Source organism: Acinonyx jubatus, chromosome B4, assembly GCF_027475565.1.
Source record: "Acinonyx jubatus isolate Ajub_Pintada_27869175 chromosome B4, VMU_Ajub_asm_v1.0, whole genome shotgun sequence".
Lineage (NCBI taxonomy): Eukaryota > Metazoa > Chordata > Mammalia > Carnivora > Felidae > Acinonyx > Acinonyx jubatus.
The window spans coordinates 52,704,154-52,718,464 of NC_069387.1; the positions used below are offsets into that span (position 1 = coordinate 52,704,154).

Below are 14,311 nucleotides of genomic sequence, written 5' to 3' on the forward strand. Positions count from 1 at the left end.
ACAAATGGTATCGCTTTAATACTTTTTAAAACTTTCTGTTACTTTCATTTTCTCTTCTCAGATTCTGACAGTGGGTTTACACATGGACATATGGGATATGTATTCTCAAAAATGTATAATGTGCCTGATGATAAATACGGATGTCTCTCTGGAAATATCCCTGCCTTAGAGTTAATGGCCCTGTATGTAGCTGCAGCCATGCATGATTATGATCACCCAGGAAGGACTAATGCTTTTCTGGTTGCAACTAGTGCTCCTCAGGTAAATCTTTCAATTTTGATTACAAGAGATAATTCAATTTAGAGATTTTTCCAAAGGAAATTTATTTTATAAATTTGACTTATAATAGGGACCAAATGAATATGAGCCAAGCTATATTTAGCCCTAGGAAAAAATTCTTACAGACCAAGCTAATTTTGAAAATATATCATGTTTGTTCCAAGATATTAATGGCAGGCATGCAACTTTATTACCCATGGGACTCCCTTCTCAGTTTTCTTAAGAAGAAAAGCTAGTTGAATTCATATTAGTGAACCTTCTCAACAAAGAAAATCAAACCTATACTAAAGTCTCTTTTTTGGAAAGATTAGAGAACCCAGCCTTTCTTGGACTTTTAAGAATATGGGGCTTATTTGTATATAAATCCTATTCATTTGAGATATACTCATTATAACAACCATGATTCTTATGACATTTCTATTGATTAGAATTTAAACATCAACTTATTTCATTCATTTGAAGGAATTTTTTTTATCTGAACATAGTATTCCAAAAACAATAACTTTAAAGAAGTTCATTTTCATATATATTTAAAGTTAAGTCAAAAATTAATCACTGAGTATCTCAGCATCTCCATTTATACAATTAAACTCAGTAAGTTTCTCCTTCATTTAATTAGCTGGATCCATGTTACTAAGTATTCTGAGATCCTGTTTTTCTTTCTAGAGGATCTAGAAGACAATCTGGTCTCATACATTTTTTGTTTTTTTCTTGTTTGACTTTTGTCCTTTACCCAACCCCTATCCATTTCCACCTGTCATATAGACTAGACTAGATTTTCCTCTAATCTATATGTTAAAAAAGTATCCTGATATTTTTTCCCTACTTATTTTAAACTTATTCCAGCATGTCCTTCTTACCCCAAAATTATTTTCCCTAAAGATGGGCAAATCATTTTGCCAGCACCATTTGTCATGCATATTTTTCTACACATCTATGCATTTTTACTTAGTTCAATGTAAATTTTCATGTGCTCAGGCTCTCCTTTTTATCCTTATGCCTTTTAACCCTGTATTGTCATCTATCTGACACACTAACCTTCAAGCAGTTTTTAGGCAACTTCCTTCTCTTTTGCAATGTCCTTGAGCATTATTAGAGAATTCCAAGCAGATATTTATTATATACCTTCAATTACTACTTTAAGGATGATGTTTTCAATGGCTGCTTGTGAGGTGAGAATGTTTTAAATTATGAGCTTTTCAGGGATTCCATTCGTATGTATTAGTTATATATATTTAAGAAAAGGTAATTCTTACTCTAGATGCAGAAAGTAACTGAGTTACCTCCTAGGGATTTTAGTGTATTTGGATTGTTTTAAATAGTTAAATTCCTGTGCAAAGAAATCTGATAAAAGCTAACTCTAAGCCCCTCATTTGCAAGAGTTTAGAATAAAGTTCAAGGAAATGAACTTCATCTTATAAAAAAGGAAATTTAACCAAGAAAAGTAACCATCAATCAATGTAATTACAATATATAATTCTTAATAACCACCAGTCACAAGATTAAATTTCTGTGTTCTGTGAAAAAAGAGAATTCCGAAAGCTTTGCATACTCATGTATTATTATTATTATTTTTTTAATTTAAAAGTTGAACTCTTCAGTCTCTTACTTATTTGCTTAGGCGGTGCTCTATAATGATCGTTCAGTTTTGGAGAACCATCATGCAGCTGCTGCATGGAATCTTTTCATGTCCCGGCCAGAGTACAACTTCTTAGTTAATCTTGACCATGTGGAATTTAAGCATTTTCGTTTCCTTGTCATTGAAGCAATTTTGGCCACTGACCTGAAGAAACACTTTGATTTCGTAGCCAAATTTAATGCCAAGGTAAGTAGATTTGTACCAGTCTTCATTTTATGACCATATTGAAAGATGTCATGGAATCAAAGTGTGGAACAAAATTCATTGCTTTCACCTTTTATATGTCAAATGTGAAAATAAAGTGCAATAAAATGATTAACCAGAAGCAGATATATAGACATTGGTCCCAATCTAGAAATCTGAGAAGTTGAGGTGCTGTTTATGTGTGTGTGTGTGTGTGTACACATACATACATTTTGTGCTGCAGAGAAATAAAACTCTCAGTGTCATTGGGTTTTTGTTTGATTTAATTTACTCTCACCTCTGTAGCATATTAACATATATTATCTGACTGTAGAAAAGGTCAAAACCTCAACACAAAATTTCATACTTCAAACATAAACACCAAAATTTAACTTAAGAAAATTTCTTACCGTTTGTAGCTATATTTATTTACTGGTAATTGGTAATATATGCTAATTTTATTTATTTGTTTATTTAGAGAGCATGAGCAGGGTAGAGAGGCAAAGGGGGAAATAAAGACAATCTTAAGCAGCTCCACGCTCAACATGGAGCCCAACACAGGGCTCAATTCCACAACCCTGGGATCATGACTTGAGCCAAAATCAAGAGTCAGATGCTCAACCGACTGAGCCACTCAGGCATCTCTTTTTATTTATTTATTTATCCACTTTAATTTACAGCCTCTTTACATATATATGCTATTTTTTTAAATTATTTTTTAACGTTTATTTATTTTTTTTTTGAGACAGAGAGAGACAGAGCATGAATGGGGGAGGGTCAGAGAGAGAGAGAGAGAGAGAGAGAGAGAGAGAGACACAGAATCTGAAACAGGCTCCAGGCTCTGAGCGGTCAGCACAGAGCCCCACGCGGGGCTCGAACTCACAGACCGCAAGATCATGACCTGAGCCGAAGTCGGACGCTTAACTGACTAAGCCACCCAGACGCCCCTATGCTAATTTTAAGTAGCATTATTTTCACTTCAATAATTAATAATTATTTTGTCCATCATTTCTTATTTTAGTCTTCCGATAAGCTATTTTACTGTTATGCAAGCCAATAATGTTATTTTAAATAACTACGAAGTTCTTCATTTCTTGGTATTCTGATCTCTACATGTTAGGAAGATAATAAATATTGTTTATCTGTTCAACTTTTGCTTTCATTGAGGCAAAACACATTTTAACTTTGCCCCTCAAACAGGTTAATGATGATGTTGGAATAGATTGGACCAATGAAAATGATCGTCTACTGGTTTGTCAAATGTGTATAAAGTTGGCTGATATCAATGGGCCAGCTAAATGTAAAGAGCTCCATCTCCAGTGGACAGAGGGTATTGTCAACGAATTTTATGAACAGGTAACTAACTTAACTGTTTATCTTAATTCCTACTTAGGCTGCTCGTAAATTCAGAAAAGCTTCCAAAAGCTGTAAAATGTGATCAGTCTCTTTCATATTCATACATCAGAAAATGCGCTGACTAAAAACTCTAAACATACACAATTTGCAAGGATTGTGGGAGTGTGGGAGGGGAAGGAGAAGATACTGAGATAATGAAATGACTTAGTGAGCCATTAGGAACACCATTGACATATTGTTTTTTTTTATAAACTGATTATAAGGTAGTTTATATGGGTGAATGTATATCAGATTAAGTTCATTTACTTTTTAATGTTTATTTTGAGAGAGAAAGAGCAGGAGTTGGGGGGCAGGGAGAGAGGGCGGGGAGAGGCAGAGAAAGAGAAGGAGAGAGAGAACCCCAAGCAGGCTCTGCGATGTCAGCACAGAGCCTGACACAGGGCTCGGTCTCATGAACCATGAGATTATGACCTGACTGGAATCAAGAGTCAGACACTTAACCAACTGAGCCACCCAGGCACTCCCAAGTTCATTTACTTTTAGTGGTCAATAACAGCAGCATACAAAAAAACTTTAAAAATAGGCATTTTACTTGACATGATAATGTGAAAATAAACACACTAACAAAAAACCTACCAAACACATAAACATGAGGTGATCTTCCCCATATTATCCTATGCTGGTTTAATTATATCTGAAACTGTGTTTTGAGTACTGTGATTTACTCTCTTAAGAGGAATGTGGAGGCAGTAGATCATGGGTAAAGGACAGGGATCAGTGACATAAAAAGACATGAAAAAAGTGAAGATCATTACCACGGGAGAAAATGGAGGTGATGTAATAACTGTCTTCAGATACTTAAAAGGCTGACTTACAAATTTAGTGTTAAGTGATCATACATTGTGGAGATTAAAGAAGATAAATTATCGCTTAACACAGGACCTGATTTTTTTTTAATGTCTATTTATTTTTGAGAGAGACAGAGACAGAATGCGAGTGGGTTAGGGGCAGAGAGAGAGGGAGACACAGAATCTGAAGCAGGCTCCAGGCTCTGCGCCGTCAGCACCAGAGCCTGACGTGGGGCTCAAACTCACGAGCCGTGAGATCATGACCTGACCAAAGTTGGACACTCAACCTACTGAGCCACCCAGGTGCCCCAAGATGTGATTTTTAAGAAACATGAGATTTCTTTTTCCTTCCCTAAAAATGGTGTGGATATAACCAGTCTAAAGAAGGTATAGTGAGATTGATTTCAAGACAATGAGAGAAAAAAATTTGTATTATGAAGAAATCCAGAAATAAGTAATAAATTGCCTGCTATCGCTGGACATATTTAAAAAGGGATTAGAAAGAATTTTATAGGTTTATAAGGTTTTGTAGACAGGATTCATATATAGAATAAAAGGTTTATACTTTCTAGATACTTTTCTAGAAATGAGATTAATTCATAATCAATCCCCAAATATTGAAATAAAGAAAAATAAAAAGGATAATTTATGATCATTCTACATAGGTATAACCATTGTTGGTATTTCAGTATATTTCCTTCATTAATTTTGCTAGATGACTACTAGTTTACAATCTGTTTTTTTTTTCCAGAAAGATTTGAAGCAGTTCAAAATAAAAACACACAATAGTACTGATAAACATATTGCCAAATAAGACTTTCAGAAACCATATAATCACAGAAGATATAATTCAACCAAAAGCTGGGATAAGATAGCACCTTTAATTGAGCAATAAACTATACTAAGATTTCTGGCAGCTAAGGCAAAAGAAAAAAAAAAGAAAACATGATAGATTATGTATTTGTTGGATAATTATTCCCAGCATTGCATTTTAAAGTGCATTTATATTCTCATTTAAAGAGGAATCATGTGTAATAAGAAGTACCATCTACTGAGACATTAGACCATTTCTTCTATTTCCCCTCAATCAAAAGCCAAAATCTCAAGATCACAAAAGTGATAAATAGCAACAAAACATTTCTACAGGGATCTTAGTAATTTGAGTAGAATCTTTTAGCAGTCAAGCAAAAGAGGGAGTTCACACATGAATGTCTGGGTTCTTACATAATTGCAAATTTTAGGTGCCAAGTGAATGTTGACTTTACTAGTATTTTAAATTTTCCATGTCATTTATCTTTCTGGTTGACTATTCATGCTAAATTCCTATTTCCAGGGTGATGAAGAGGCCAGCCTTGGGTTACCAATAAGCCCCTTCATGGACCGTTCTGCTCCTCAGTTGGCCAATCTTCAGGAATCCTTCATCTCTCACATTGTGGGTCCTCTGTGCAACTCCTATGATTCAGCAGGACTAATGCCAGGGAAATGGGTGGAAGACAGTGATGAGTCAGGAGATACTGATGACCCAGAAGAAGAGGAGGAGGAGGAAGAAGCACCAAATGAAGAGGAAACCTGTGAAAATAATGAAGCTCCAAGTAAGTTTTATAAAATCTATTTCTAGTGTGTTTTTCCTAGGATTGTTGTTTTTTGTTTTTTTGTTTTTACATAGGTTTGGATGAATTTACGCTTCTCATGAACTACATAGTTTGTGTCCACATATCATCTGCATTGGATTGTGGATAACCTCCCTTCCCTAATATCATAATAATAGCAATTATAGACTGTGGAATCTATTATAATACCATGTTCATACAAGGATACATTCTCTGTTATGAAGCAAAAAGAAATCAAGCGGTTGAAGTCTGTTCTTTGTAGTATCTTAATAATATAGAGATGAAAGGAATTTCGCATACTATATAGAGCAACAATAGAGTTTTGTTGGCCTAGTTCAAGGAAAGCCATGTGAAGTGGTAAGAGGTAGTTATCACTCATTTATGTAACAAATTTTTATTAAGCATCAACGCTGTGCCAGGCATTCTTCCACGTACTGAAGATAGAGCCATGAACAAATCAGACAAAATATAAATCCTTGCCCATTTAGACTTTTCTTTCCAGTGGAGTCAGTAGACACTAAGCAGGACAAGTCAGTAAGTCTTTAATAAGTCAGGTACTGATAAATGCTCAATTTAAAAAAAAGGGGGGATATGAAATACTGCAGAGAAAAGTTAAAATTTTAGATAAGGTACCCACAGATGGTCTAAAGAAGAAAGACATAAAAAAAGAAAAAAAGAAAAAAAGACTGAAAGAAGTGAAGGAAGATCCATGGCAGTTCAGGTGGAAAAAGTGTTCCAAGAAGAGAAAGAAACAAACCATGTAAACGTCCTGAGGTCGACATTGGCTGGGTGTTCAAGGAGCATCGGGAGAGCTGGGGTGGCTAAGACAGGAAAGGGGCTGAGGGGGCAGCAGGAGAGAGGCAGTGGGGAGCCAAATGATGTAGGGTTTGAAGGTGGGGCACTGTAGGTCACAGTATGGAGTTTGGCTTTTACTCTGAGTAAGTTGGGAAGCCCTGAGAGATGTGGTGCAGAAGAGTTAGCTGATTCAGCTTATGTTTTAAATGGGTTGCTTCAGCTGCTGTATTGAGAACACTCTTGAGTCTGAGGTGGGAATAAGGGTAATAAGAGGCTGTTGAAGTTATCCAAGTGAGAAATGACTGTGGCTTTGAACCAGGCAAAGTAGTGACATTAGGAACAATGAAAAGTATTCGCATCTGGTCATTGATTTGGAGCACATCATGTAGCCAACCTAATCCATTTTAACTCACCTGATGACAAAAAGGCATTAGTTTTATTCATGTCTTGAAATATTCTCCGCTACTTCTCCTGTCATAGGGAGGAGGCCCAAACATCATAATTAGGAAAACCCATAACCCTTACAGTAACATTGCACAAATAGTGTTATTATTTTCATGAAAACACAGTATGTGGTTTACCTCTGCCTTCATATATAGTGGTAATATTTTTCAAAGCCCTTACCCAAAATATTACCAAAGAAAGACATTCTGATCATTTATTCCCATCTTTTAGCACTGTCAGGAAAATTCATGACTCAGTTCATCTCAGCCATCTAGTAAATTCAGTCTGACATGGGTTTGACCCATTTTGCCCTCTATAAGTACTCTGTTGTAAGCTTGCAAAATAGAGATACAGAGATCTTCATGAACTATAAACTAATGAGGCAGGGTTTCACAAATTTCCTCTAGGTTAAATTTTTGCTTCAGTTCTGTCTTATATTTTAACTTTGGTACAGAATGAGGTGAAAATCAAAAGTTGTTTTACTTCAGTATTCTATTATCAAAGAAATTATATTTTATTTCTCTGGTGCTTATAAAAAGATTTCCATTAGCAATTTTGTGCTAATCTTGAGATTCAGAGGTTGGAGACAAGACTTGGGATTCATGGCTTATGTTTTCATTTGTTCATTTAATAAACATGTAGTGGTTGTTTTGTTTTGTTTTGTTTTGTTTTGTTTTGTTTTGTTTAACTTCAAAGAGCCAGGAGGTAGTTTGCTGTTGAAGGACAGGACAGTTTTTTGTTTGTTTTTTGTTTTTGTTTTTCTTTTCCCACTGAGTGACATTGGAAAGTGTTGTCGGCTTAGCCTCTTGGAAAAGCTTTGTTCCCATGGGCTCTTACTGATTGCTATTTGAACTCAAACACATTGAAAACACACACACATAATACCGGCATCAAGAATTGAAGAACGCAGGCCAGGAGATTAAACAGGCTCAACTTGTCAGCATTGGCTTTAGCAGCAAATGAGACAACCAGATATTCAATTACTTTTCGTTCTGTAGGGTTAAGTTGCCATACTGACTTCCAGATTCTGATGTATTACTCTCCAAGCCCAGATTTCCTCATTTCTAACTCGACTGCTGTAGAATCCGAGTAATTTTAGTTTCATAATCAGATTGACTGAGACGGTTAACTTGATTGAGCCTGAAAGTTAGGTTTCAGAAAAAATTTAGATTAAATATGCACTGATAATTTCAGCAATTTGCAAAACTTGGAGATCTCCCAGGAAACACAGAATTAAATGTTTCAATATGGTATCCTAGGGAAAGAAGGCTTTTTCCCAACCTCATAATTAAATCTGAAAGATTCCTACAGCGAACTAAGAGGTTTCTAATGAAGTACTAAGCTGCATTTAGAATTTCAGCAATGAAAGGCTCTTTGTTCTCATTTCAAAAGGTTCCAGTGCTGAACAATTTGGCTCCCAATACAGGCATGTTTTAGACCACCTGCAGACTCTAATCTACGCAAATTTATTTGGTACAAACTTTCTTCTACGTCACCTTATTCAGTTCAAATCCAGAGAGGTTTATTGCTAGCATTTAACAGCATTAATAAGAGAACAGCTGTTCTCATGGGAGCTGTCCTGAAAGAAAAAGGAGAAAAATCAAGCTTTTGTTACCTTCATCCCTTTGAATACACTGACATGAATGTGTATAACTTTCAGATGGAATAATCACCTTGGGCAGTAGTGTTTTCCTATAACCGTGATTCAAATCTGTCCTTCGGCCAATGCTCATTGGTAACTCTCTTGATTCAAAGGATTAGGTTCAAAAGTATATTGACATTGAAAAATTCCTAAACAGGAGCCGATTTGACTTAACTATAATAAAAACAAAGTAGACACAGACAAGCAGATGACTTTGGTAGAAGAATAATTTTATAAATTTGCTTTTAAAACTCTAATGTGGTAGTAATATATTTTATTGATTTTTATAGAAATAATTCAGATTTCTTTAAATTTTAGTGTATATGTATACACACATACACACATGCATACACATATACACAGAGTCTTTGTTAAGAAACGTTCAGTTGAAGAAATTGATGTCATGCTCCACAGACCCGTAACCCTGCCTGTGTGCATGCCCCTCACTCTGCCTGGAATGCTGCCAACACCTTCACCTAGAGTATTTAATTCTCAAAATTTATGTCTCACCTCAGGTGTCCTGTTCTTTGAAAGAAAAAAAAAATCTTACCTATCCCCTCACAGGCTGAGTCTCTTGTGTTGCCATGGTTTTAATGTACCAGAGAGAGATTGCAATATACACTTTGTTAAAAATGTCAAGGAATGCTTTATTCAACATTGTTGCGATAAGGGAGAGAAATTAAACTCAACTCCATTGAAACTAAGGCAGGAGAATTTTTAAGCAGTAGCATGAGCTATGAAAAAGTACTATAAGACCTTAGAGGGAAGTTGGCCCATGTGATTGAGCCATTTGTGTTTGCTAATTGGTACGTATTGAAGTTAGGCACCTTCTCTCCCGTGAAGACTGAAAGTTAGGGCCCCTGTTTTTCTTGATTTCATTTCAAAAGAATTAATGCCCATGTACTTGAGGAAGGAGTTCCTGGGTTGTAAAACTGGCTAGAAACTGGGAGAAGTTTTATCTGTATTACAAAAGAGCAGAGAAAGTATCTGCACTTTCAAGTTTTATAAAGTAAATGCTATAATAAAAGGCAGGCCAGAGACATACAATCTGGAAGAAACTGGTCTAGAATTTAGTCCAGCTAAGGGGAGCATCAAGACCATCTTAGTCACATGCATACGTCTGTCATAAAACATAGCATGTGTATTTTATTTTCTTGTCTTCTTTGCTCTCCTATAAACAGTAAACTCCTTTAAGGCAAGCTCTTGGACTAATTGGTCTTTGTGTATGTAGCATCCAGAAATTTCTTGTCAATTATTAGGTGGTCAATATAAATTTGATTGATGGGTTCATCTCATAAATAAAATAATGAAAACAGTAAATCATTCTTTAAATTCTTGCTTATGACTCAGCCTATATCCATTCACCCTGGCATTTATTCAATTTAATAATTTTGTTATGTGTCTGTATGGTTCAAAATTAATTCAAGATAGCGTGTCCCTTTTTTTTGGGCATCTGTTTCTTTTCTTTTTATTCCTTTTTTTAAATTTACATCCAAATTAATCAGCATATACTGCAACAATGATTTCAGGAGTAGATTCCTTAGTATCTCTTACCCATTTACCCTATCCCCCCTCCCACAACCCCTCCAGCAACCCTCAGTTCTCCATATTTATGAGTCTCTTCTGTTTTGTCCCCCTCCCTGTTTTTATATTATTTTTGTTTCCCTTCCCTTATGTTCATCTGTTTTGTCTCTTAAAGTCCTCATATGAGTGAAGTCATATAATTTTTGTCTTTCTCTGACTAATTTCACTTAGCATAATACCCTCCAGTTCCATCCACATAGTTGCAAATGGTAAGATTTCATTCTTTTTGATTGCCGAGTAATACTCCATTGTGTATATATATATACCACCTCTTCTTTATCCATTCATCCACCGATGGACATTTGGGCTCTTTCCATACTTTGGCTGTTGTTGATAGTGCTGCTATAAACGTGGGGGTGCATGTGTCCCTTCGAAACAGCACACCTGTATCCCGTAGATAAATGCCTTGTAGTGCAATTGGTGGGTCATAGGGAAGTTCTATTTTTAGCTTTTTGAGGAACCTCCATACTGTTTTCCAGAGTGGCTGCACCAGCTTGCATTCCCACCAACAATACAAAAGAGTTCCTCTTTCTCTGCATCCTCGCCAACATCTGTTGTTGACTGAGTTGTTCATGCTACCCATTCTGACAGGTGTCAGGTGGTATCTCATTGTGGTTTTGATTTGTATTTCCCTGATGATGAGTGATGTGGAGCATTTTTTCATGTGTTGATTAGCCATCTGTATATCTTCCTTGGAGAAGTGTCTATTCATGTCTTTTGCCCATTTCTTCACTGGGTTATTTGTTTTTTGGGTGTTGAGTTTGAGAAGTTCTTTATAGATTTTGGATACTAACCCTTTATCTCATGTCATTTGCAAATATCTTCTCCCTTTCTGTCAGTTGCCTTTTAGTTTTACTGATTGTTTCCTTCGCTGTGCAGAAGGTTTTTATTTTGATGAGGTCCCAGTAGTTCATTTTTGCTTTTGTTTCCCTTGCCTCTGGAGACGTGTTGAGTAAGAACTTGCTGCACGTAAGATCAAAGAGGTTTTTGCCTGCTTTCTCCTCAAGGATTTTGATGGCTCCCTGTCTTACATTGAGGTCTTTCATCCATTTTGAATTTATTTTTGTGTATGGTGTAAGAAAGTGGTCCAGGTTCATTTTTCTGCATGTCGCTGTCCAGTTTTCCCAGCACCTCTTGCTGAAGAGACTGTCTTTATTCCATTGGATATTCTTTCCTGCTTTGTCAAAGATCAGTTGGCCATATGTTTGTGGTTCCATTTCTGGGTTCTCTATTCTGTTCCATTGATCTGAGTGTTCTTGTGCCAGTACCGTACTATCCTGATGATTACAGCTTTGTAGTATAGCTTGAAGTCTAGGATTGTGATGCCTCCTCCTTTGGTTTTCTTTTTCAAGATCGCTTTGGCTATTCGGAGTCTTTTCTGGTTCCATACAAATTTTAGGATTATTTGTTCTAGCTCTGTAAAGAATGCTGGTGTAACTTTGATAGGGATTGCATTGAATATGTAGATTGCTTTGGGTAGTATTGACATTTTAACAATATTTGTTCTTCCTATCCAGGAGCATGGAATCTTTTTCCATTTTTGTGTGTCTTCTTCCATTTCTTTCATAAGCTTTCTATACTTTTCAGTGTATAGATTTTTCACCTCTTTGTTTAGATTTATTCCTGGGTATTTTATGGTTTTTAGTGCAACTGTAAATGGGATCGATTCTTTGATTTCTCTTTCCGTTGCTTCATTGTTGGTGAATAGGAATGCAACCGATTTCTGTGTGTTGATTTTATATACTGCAACTTTGCTGAATTCATGAATCAGTTCTAGCAGTTTTTTGGTGGAGTCTTTTGGGTTTTCCATACAGATTATCACGTCATCTGAGAAGAGTGAAAGTTTGACCTCCTCCTGGCCGATTTGGATGCCTTTTATTTCTTTCTGTCAGTTTTTCCCTTTTGAGAATGATATTAGCATTGGGTCGTTCATATATGGCTTTTATGATCTGGGGGTATGCTCCTTCTATCCCTACTTTCTTGAGGGTTTTTATCAAGAAAGGATGCTGTATTTTGTCAAATGCTTTCTCTGCATCTATTGAGAGGATCATATGGTTCTTGTCCTTTCTTTTATTGATGTGATGAATCATGCTAATTGTTTTGCAGATATTGAACCAACCCTGCATCCCAGATATAAATCCTGCTTGGTCGTGGTGAATAATTTTTTTAACGTATTGTTGGAGCCGGTTGGCTAATATCTTGTTGAGGATTTTTGTATCCATGTTCATCAGGGAAATTGGTCTGTAGTTCTCCTTTTTAGTGGGGTCTCTGTCTGGTTTTGGAATCAAGGTAATGCTGGCTTCATAGAAAGAGCTTGGAAGTCTTCCTTCCATTTCTATTTTTTGGAATAGTTTCAAGAGAATAGGTGTTAACTCTTCCTTAAATGTTTGGTAGAATTCCCCTGGAAAGCCATCTGGCCCTGGACTCTTGTTTTTTGGCAGATTTTTGATTACTAATTCAGTTTCCTTACTGGTTATCAGCGTCCTTTTTTTTTTAACTGTATTTTGAAATTGATCTTACCCTGTAAAATAAAAGAATTTTTGTGGTATATTATAATAAAACTGTTGACAGAATCACTAATACTTCCATAAAAATTGTGGCGGATGGCCTCCAAAAGATCTACTTCCTTTGGCATATCTCATAGCTAATGTATTTTTTTCCTATTCTTACTATTTTTTTTCTTCTTTTTTCCTCTTAGATTGTACATTGTAAATCATTACTACTTCATTAGGTAAACCCAAATATCCCTGCTGATATTCCTGGTAACTTGTACTGTTAACTCTTTAATGTAGTCCCCATTAGATCATAATTTCCTGTGGACCACTTTTTCATATCATTGTCATTTTTATCACTCATCACCACTTCATCATTTACTTGGACCTGTGGAACAGAAACTAGAAAGAACGTGATTCATCTAGTAAACTCTTACTAAAGTCTGGAGCTTTGTACACAATATACACACAAAAGGAGGGACCTGGCTTCTGTGCATTGGAAAGTTCATAGTCCAATAGGGGATCTTAGCCTAATTTCTAAATTCTTGGTCTAAGTCTAAGATGGCCACTCGGATGAAGGTACTAAAAGTTATATTCTGGCCGCAAGCAGACCCTCTAGCTAAACTCAAGTCTAGCTCTTACTTTACCTCTGCACTTGAAGGTCTCCCAGACATTTCATGTTCAGCATCTCCCTCAAATCTCCTCACCTAACATTGCCTTCTCAGTACATCTTATGACCACCTACTCAATGGCTCAGGCCAGACAGCTCAGGGTTGTCTTTGAATCCTCTCTCTTCTTTTTTTCCTTACATCTAATCAGTTGCCAAAGTCCTGTTGATTAAACCTCACAAATATGTCTCACATTTATCTACTTGTCTTCATTTTCATTACTTTCTTCCTAGCCCAAGCCATGGTCATCATGCCATATTCTCTTGGCTGAGTAATTTTTGTCTCTTTCTGGCACCTTTAAAAGATTTTGTAAGACTCAGTGTGATTGTACCTACCTTTTCACTCTTGCCCACTAGAGTAAAAGCTCCATGCTGGCAGGCATTATGTCTACCAGTGAATGACCAGAACCTACCATACTTGGTACATATTAGGTTCTTAATAAGTAGATAAAGAACTGGAAGACTAAATAGTGAATTATGGTATCAAATCAAAGGTCTTTAAAATGTCTTATGTTTCATCTGTCAAAGTTGATGATATTATAGTTCCTTAAGAGATGCAATTCTGTGAAAATTGTCCTTACTATTTCCATGTTGAACACATGAAATGTTTTGGTCACCAAGACAATGTAATTTATTTACTTATCAAATGCATATTTGCTGAGCCTCATTCTGTATAAGATACATACTTGTCTTTACAAGGCTCCCTAAAAGAAGCTGTAGTCTAATAGAGGGGCTAAGGCCTGTAATATATGAGAGCAAGATAAGTGCCCTA

The 14,311-nt window shown here is 36.1% G+C and overlaps 1 protein-coding gene across 4 annotated transcripts in view; it reads left to right on the forward strand.

The window, feature by feature from the left end:
* The window catches only part of PDE3A (phosphodiesterase 3A), a 526,332-nt gene that overhangs the window by 506,450 nt on the left and 5,571 nt on the right, over positions 1–14,311 (forward strand). For all 4 annotated transcript variants that reach the window (XM_053225916.1, XM_015074658.3, XM_027035682.2 and 1 more), the window contains 4 exons: positions 62–261; positions 1,901–2,104; positions 3,302–3,457; positions 5,639–5,897. In XM_053225916.1, coding sequence (XP_053081891.1) covers positions 62–261; positions 1,901–2,104; positions 3,302–3,457; positions 5,639–5,897 — 819 coding nt within the window. The remainder of the gene's footprint in view (positions 1–61; positions 262–1,900; positions 2,105–3,301; positions 3,458–5,638; positions 5,898–14,311) is intronic.